The following is a 7,662-nucleotide window of genomic DNA, read 5'->3' as shown; positions in this document are numbered from 1 at the left end:
GGCGCCCGCCGCTGACGTCGGTCGCGCCCCGATGACGACAGCGCGCCCTCTCCCGGTGACGTCACCGCCCGGCCCCCCCCCCCCCCCGTCGCTCCACCAAGTCCCCTCCGGGGGGGACCGAAGGACCCCGTTCGACGGGGTCGGACGGATGATTGAACGATAGTCGGGTCCTGGCCTGAGGGGGGATGGGTCATTCAGTCGATGGCACTGGATGGATGACTGGACGATAGTCGATCCTGGCGTGAGGGGGTCCCGGGTGGATGATTGAATGAGGGCGATAATGGCGTGAGGGGTCACGACTGATAGAATGAAGGCGATAAGGGAACGAGGCATCGCGACCGATAATAGTCATTCATTCGACGGGACTGGATGGAGGATTGAATGAGGGCGATAATGGCGTGAGGGGCCACGACTGATAAGTCATTCATTCGATGGGACTGGATGGATGATTGAACAAGGTCGATAATGGCGTGAGGGGTCACCACTGATAGTCGTTCATTCGATGGGACTGGATGGATGATTGAATGAAGGCGATAATGGCGTGAGGGGTCACCACTAAGAATAGTCATTCATTCGATGGGATTGGATGGATGATTGAACGAGGTCGATAATGGAACGAGGTATCGCGACCGATAATAGTCATTCATTCGATGGGACTGGATGGAGGATTGAATGAGGTCGATAATGGCGTGAGGGGCCACGACTGATAAGTCATTCATTCGATGGGACTGGATGGATGATTGAATGAGGTCGATAATGGAACGAGGTATCGCGACCGATAATAGTCATTCATTCGATGGGACTGGATGGAGGATTGAATGAGGTCGATAATGGCGTGAGGGGTCACCACTGATAGTCGTTCATTCGATGGGACTGGATGGATGATTGAATGAAGGCGATAATGGCGTGAGGGGCCACGACTGATAGTCATTCATTCGATGGGACTGGATGGATGATTGAATGAAGGCGATAATGGCGTGAGGGGTCACGACTGATAGTCATTCATTCGATGGGACTGGATGGATGATTGAATGAGGTCGATAATGGAACGAGGTATCGCGACCGATAATAGTCATTCATTCGATGGGACTGGATGGAGGATTGAATGAGGTCGATAATGGCGTGAGGGGTCACCACTGATAGTCGTTCATTCGATGGGACTGGATGGATGATTGAATGAAGGCGATAATGGCGTGAGGGGCCACGACTGATAGTCATTCATTCGATGGGACTGGATGGATGATTGAATGAAGGCGATAATGGCGTGAGGGGTCACGACTGATAGTCATTCATTCGATGGGACTGGATGGAGGATTGAATGAAGTCGATAATGGCGTGAGGGGTCACCACTAAGAATAGTCATTCATTCGATGGGATTGGATGGATGATTGAACGAGGTCGATAATGGAACGAGGTATCGCGACCGATAATAGTCATTCATTCGATGGGACTGGATGGAGGATTGAATGAGGTCGATAATGGCGTGAGGGGCCACGACTGATAAGTCATTCATTCGATGGGACTGGATGGATGATTGAATGAGGTCGATAATGGAACGAGGTATCGCGACCGATAATAGTCATTCATTCGATGGGACTGGATGGAGGATTGAATGAGGGCGATAATGGCGTGAGGGGTCACCACTGATAAGTCATTCATTCGATGGGATCGGATGGATGATTGAACGAAGTCGATAATGGAACGAGGTGTCACGGCTAAGAATAGTCATTCATTCGATGGTATTGAATGAATGATTGAACAAAGTCGATTATGGAACGAGGTGTCACTGCTAAGAATAGTCATTCATTCGATGGTATTGGATGGATGATTGAATGAAGGCGATAATGGAAAGAGGTGTCACGGCTAATAATATTCATTCATTCGATGGTATTGGATGGATGAGTGAATGAAGTCAATAATGGAATGAGGTATTACTGCTAAGACTATTCATTCGTTCAATGGTATTGAATGGATAATTGAATGAAGTGAATAATGGAATGAGGTATTACTACTGCTAATATTCATTCATTCATTCAATAGTATTGAATGGATAATTGAATGAAATAAATAAGGGAATGAGGTATTACTACTCATAATATTCATTCATTCAATGGTATTGAATGAAGTAAATAATTGAATGAGGTATTACTACTCATAATATTCATTCATTCATTCAATAGTATTGAATGGATAATTGAATGAAGTAAATTGAATGAAGTATGGAATAATAACCACTAATACTACTGCTAAGCGCTTCACAAAATATCATCCCTATCATAATAAATAATAATGGTATTTGTTAGACGCTCACTATAATAATGATGGCACTTTCTTAAGCACTTCACAAAATATCATCCTTATAGTGTATAATAATAATGATAATAATAATGCTGGTATTTATTAGGCGCTCACTAGAATAATGATGGCACTTTCTTAAGCCCTTCACAAAATATCATTATAGTATATAATAATAATAACGTTGGTATTTGTTAGGCGCTCACTAGAATAATGATGGTACTTTCTTAAGCGCTTCACAAAATATCATCCTTATTATAGTATATAGTAATAATAATGTTGGTATTTGTTAGGCGCTCACTATAATAATGACGGCCGTTTCTTAAGCGCTTCACAAAATATCATCCTTATTATAGTAAATAATAATAATAATGTTGGTATTTGTTAGGTGCTCACTATAATAATGACGGCAGTTTCTTAAGCGCTTCACAAAACATCATCCTTATTATATGATAATAATAATGTTGGTATTAGGCGCTCACTATGATAAGGCCGGCACTTTCTTCAGCGCTTACTCTGTGCAGAGCGCTGTTCTAAGCACTGGGGCAATGATAATAACAATAACGTTGGTATTTGTTAAGCGCCTCACCAAATACCACCCTCATTATACTGAGCGCTCACTATAGTAAGGACGGCATTTTCTTAAGCGCTTCACAAAATACCGTCATTATACGAAGCAAGCGCTCACTGTAATAAGGATGGCACTTTCTTCAAGTGCTTACTCTGTGCAGAGTGCTGTTCTAAGCGCTGGGGCAACGCTAAGAGAACCATGATGTTGGTATTTGTGAAGTGCTTCCTATAATAATGACGGCATTTTCTTAACAAATAGCATCACTATCATTATGACGATGAGCTTACAGCCGAGGGGGAATATACATAAGTGCAACCGGGGGAAATAAACTATATTTAAGCACTTAATCGTATGCCTGTGCCTTTTCTTTACTCTTCTCCTATCTGTAAATTATTTTGCGTTTCTCCCCTCTCTCCCTAATTGTAAATTCCTAGAAGACGGTGATCGTGTTCTTTAGACTTTAAGCTTGTTGTGGCGAAGGAATGTGCGTCTGTTATAGTGTACTCTCCCTAGCGCTTAGCACAGTGCTCTGTACACAGGAAGGGCTCAATAAATGTGATTGAATTAAGGTTCTTCTAACTCCACTGGAGTGATTAGTACAGAGTTCTGCGCACAGTAAATGCTCAATAAATACGACTGCTGGAAGGAAGGTTCTTCTGACCCCCTCGGAGTGGTTAGTGCAGTGCTCTGCACACAGTCAGCGCTCAATAAATACGACTGATTGAATGAAGGTTCTTCTAACGCCTTGTTGTGATTAGAGAAGCAGCGTGGCTCAATGGAAAGAGCCCGGGAGTCGGAGGTCGTGGGTTCGAATCCCCGCTCTGCCACTTGTCAGCTGGGTGACTTTGGGCAAATCGCTTAACTTCTCTGGGCCTCGGTTCCCTCATCTGTAAAATGGGGATTAAGACTGTGAACCCCACACACGACAACCTGATTATCTTATTACTACCCCAGTGCTTAGGAACAGTGCTTGGCACATAGTAAGCGCTTAACAAATACCATTATTACAGTGCTCTGCACCCAGTAAGGGCTCAATAAATGCTTTTTATTGAATGAAGCGTCTTCTAACTCCATTAGTAGAGAAGCGGCGTGGCTCAGCGGAAAGAGCCCGGGCTGGGGACTCAGAGGTCTTGGGTTCAAATTCCAGCTCCGCCGCCTGTCAGCTGGGTGACTTTGGGCCAGTCACTTCACTGGGCCTCAGTTCCCTCACCTGTAAAATGGGGACGAAGACTGTGAGCTCCACGGGGGACAACCCCATCACCTTGTATCCCCTCCAGCGCTTAGAACAGTGCTTGGCACATAGTAAGCGCTTAACAAATGCCATCATCGTTATTACGATTACAGTGCTCCGCGCAAAGCAGATCCTCGATTAATACCAGTGACTGGTTGATTGAAATGGCCAACGCTGGAGTCTTTGAGCTTCCGAGTTCCTGGGCGCCGAAGGAAATGGGCAACTCTTGAGCCTTTTGAGCTTCCGAGTTCCAGGGTGCCCAATAAAATGGGCAATTCTTTGAGCTTTCGAGTTCCTGGATGCCAAATGAAATGGGCAACGCTGGAGTCTTGGAGCTTCCGAGTCCCTGGGCGCCGAATGAAATGGGCAACTCTTGAGTCTTTTGAGCTTCCGAGTTCCTGGGTGCCCAATAAAACGGGCAACTCTTGAGTCTTTTGAGCTTCCGAGTTCCTGGGTGCCCAATAAAACGGGCAACTTTTGAGTCTTTTGAGCTTCCAAGTTCCTGGGCGCCGAATGAAATGGGCAACTCTTGAGTCTTTGAGCTTCCGGGTTCCAGGGTGCCCAATAAAATAGACAACTCTCTGAGCTTTCGAGTTCCTGGATGTCGAATGAAATGGGCAACTCCTGAGTCTTTGAGCATCCAAGTTCCTGGGTGCCCAATGAAATTGGCATCTCCTGAGTGTTTGAGCTTCTGAGTTCCTGGATGCCCAATGAAACGGGCAACTCTTGAGTCTTTTGAGCGTCCAAGTTCCCGGGCATATGAATGAAACGGGCAACTCTGGAGTCTTTTGAGCTTCCGAGTTCCCGGGCGCCGAATGAAATGGGCAACTCTTGAGTCTTCTGAGCTTCCCAGTTCCTGGGTGCCCAATAAAAGGGGCAGCTTTTTGAGCTTTCCAGTTCCTGGATGTCGAATAGAAATGGGCAACTCTGGAGTCTTTTGAGCTTCCGAGTTCCTGGGCGCTGAAAGAAACCGGCAACTCTTGACTCTTTCGAGCTTCCGCGTTCCTGGGTGCCCAATAAAAGGGGCAACTCGAGTCGTGGAGCTTCCAAGTTCCTGGGCGCTGAATGAAACGGGTCACTCTGGAGTCTTTTGAGCTTCTGAGTTCCTGGGCGCTGAATGAAACGGGCCACTCTGGAGTCTTTTGAGCTTCAGGGTTCCTGGGCGCTGAAAGAAACGGGCAACTCTTGAATCTTTCGAGCTTCCGCGTTCCTGGGTGCCCAATAAAAGGGGCAACTCGAGTCGTGGAGCTTCCGAGTTCCTGGGCGCTGAATGGAACCATCATGTTGGTATCTGTAAAGCGCTTACTATGGGCAGAGCACTGTTCTAAGCGCTGGGGGAGACACAGGGGAATCAGGTTGTCCCACGTGGGGCTCACGGTCTTCATCCCCCTTTGACGGAGGAGGGAACTGAGGCACGGAGAAGTGAGGGGACTCGCCCACAGTCACACAGCCGACAAGAGCTGGGATTCGAACTCATGAGCCCTGACTCCCAAGCCCGTGCTCTTTCCACTGCGCCCCGCTGCAACGGGCAACTCCTGCATCTTTCGAGCTTCCGAGCTCCTGGGCGCTGAATGAGACGGTCCAGTCTGGAGTCTTTTGGGTGCCTAATAAAAGGGGCCAACTCCCGAGCCTTGGGGCCGCCAGCGCCACGAAGGCCTCCGACAGGCCGGGGCGAGCACGTGGTGCGGCGGGGGGGGGAGGGACGTGCGCGCGGCAGGGCGGCGCGACGTGCGTCCGCCGGGGGCGCGCACGCCGAGCCCGTCCGCCGCGCCTGCGCGTCTGCCTCCCCGGGTGGGGGGGGGAGGGCGGGGCGCGCGCACGGCGGCGCGCGCGGCGCGGCCCCGGGAGCGCCCGAGGAGAGGGGAAGGCCCGGGACCGGCCGGGGTCCGGGCGCCATGTCGGCCGGGGAGGTGGAGCGGCTGGTGGCCGAGCTGGGCGGCGGAGCCGGAGCCGCAGCCGGAGGAGGAGCCGCTCCCGGGAACAACGGAGGCGGAGGCGGAGGAGGCGGCGGCGGCGGCGGGGCCGGCGGGGATGAGGAGGAAGAGTGGCTCTATGGCGGTACGCACGCTCCCCGCGCCCGCCTCGGGCTTCCGCCGCCCGCGCTAGGCCTCACCGCCCCCCAGCCCCCGCCCCTCGCACCCCCACTCTCGGCCAAACGCCCCTGCCCCCGCCGGGCCCCATCGACCCCCATCCACTTAGCCCAACCTCCCCCCCGCCCCCAGGCGAGGGGCTTGCCCAGGGCCGGGTGGCGGGGCTCGCGGCGTGATGCTGATGTTTGTGCGACGCTGGGGGCTGTGCTAAGCGCTGGGGGAGACGGGGGGGGGGGGGTCCCAGGCTTCATCCCCCTTTGACAGAGGAGGAAACTGAGGCCCAGAGAAGTGAATACTAATAATGTTGGTATTTGTTAAGCGCTTGCTATGTGCGGTGCACCGTGCTAAGCGCTGGGGGAGAGACGGGGTCCCCAGGGGGGTCTCACGTGGGGCTCCCAGGCTTCATCCCCCTTTGACAGAGGAGGAAACTGAGGCCCAGAGAAGTGAATACTAATAATGTTGGTATTTGTTAAGCGCTTGCTATGTGCGGAGCACCGTGCTAAGCGCTGGGGGAGAGACGGGGCCATCAGGTTGTCTCACGTGAGGCTCCCAGGCTTCATCCCCCTTTGACAGAGGAGGTCACTGAGGCCCAGAGAGGTGAAGTGACTGGCCCACAGTCACACAGCTGCCAAGTGGCAGATAATAATAATAATGTTGGTATTTGTTAAGCGCTTGCTTTGTGCAGAGCACTGTTCTAAGAGCTGGGGGAGATACAGGGGAATCAGGTTGTCCCACGTGGGGCTCACAGTCTTCATCCCCATTTTACAGAGGAGGGAACTGAGGCCCAGAGAAGTGAAGGGACTTGCCCACAGTCACACAGCTGACAAGTGGCGGAGCCGGGATTCAAACTCATGACCTCTGACTCCAAAGCCCGGGCTCTTTCCATTGAGCCACGCTGCTTCTCAGAGAAGCGAAGTGACTTAATAATAATAATGTTGGTGTTTGTTAAGCGCTGACTGTGCAGAGCACTGTGCTAAGCGCTGGGGGAGAGACGGGGTCCTCAGGCTTCATCCCCATTTTGCAGGTGAGGGAAACCGAGGCCCAGAGAATAATAATAATGTTGGTATTTGTTAAGCGCTTGCCATGTGCAGAGCACTGTGCTAAGCGCCGGGGGAGAGACGGGGTCATCAGGTTGTCTCACGTGAGGCTCCCAGGCTTCATCCCCATTTTACAGAGGAGGGAACTGAGGAACAGAGAAGTGAAGTGACTTAATAATAATGTTGGTATTTAAGCGCTTGCTATGTGCAGAGCACTGTGCTAAGCGCCGGGGGAGAGACGGGGTCATCAGGTTGTCTTTATCCCCATTTGACAGATGAGATAACCGAGGCACAGAGAAGTGAAGTGACTTGCCCACGGCCACACACCTGACAAGGGGCAGAGCCGGGATTAATAATAATGTTGGCATTTATTAAGCACTAACTATGTGCAGAGCACTGTTCTAAGCGCCGGGGGAGAGACAGGGTCATCAAGTTGTC

General features: G+C 50.7%; 1 protein-coding gene across 5 annotated transcripts in view; it reads left to right on the top strand.

The window, feature by feature from the left end:
* Positions 1 to 5,942: 5,942 nt before the first annotated feature.
* Positions 5,943 to 7,662, top strand: part of FIP1L1 (factor interacting with PAPOLA and CPSF1) — a 54,675-nt gene continuing 52,955 nt past the window's right edge. Inside the window, exon 1 of one of the 5 annotated variants that reach the window (XM_029076467.2) lies at positions 5,943 to 6,155. In XM_029076467.2, the coding sequence (XP_028932300.1) occupies positions 5,993 to 6,155 (163 nt within the window). In that variant the 5' untranslated portion in view covers positions 5,943 to 5,992. The remainder of the gene's footprint in view (positions 6,156 to 7,662) is intronic. The other 4 variants (XM_029076466.2, XM_029076469.2, XM_029076468.2 and 1 more) reach the window with 4 other exon arrangements.

The sequence above is a fragment of the Ornithorhynchus anatinus genome, chromosome 12 (genome assembly GCF_004115215.2).
Source record: "Ornithorhynchus anatinus isolate Pmale09 chromosome 12, mOrnAna1.pri.v4, whole genome shotgun sequence".
NCBI lineage: Eukaryota > Metazoa > Chordata > Mammalia > Monotremata > Ornithorhynchidae > Ornithorhynchus > Ornithorhynchus anatinus.
Note: the sequence above shows the minus strand (reverse complement) of the source record. Positions and strands in the feature narration are given on the sequence as shown.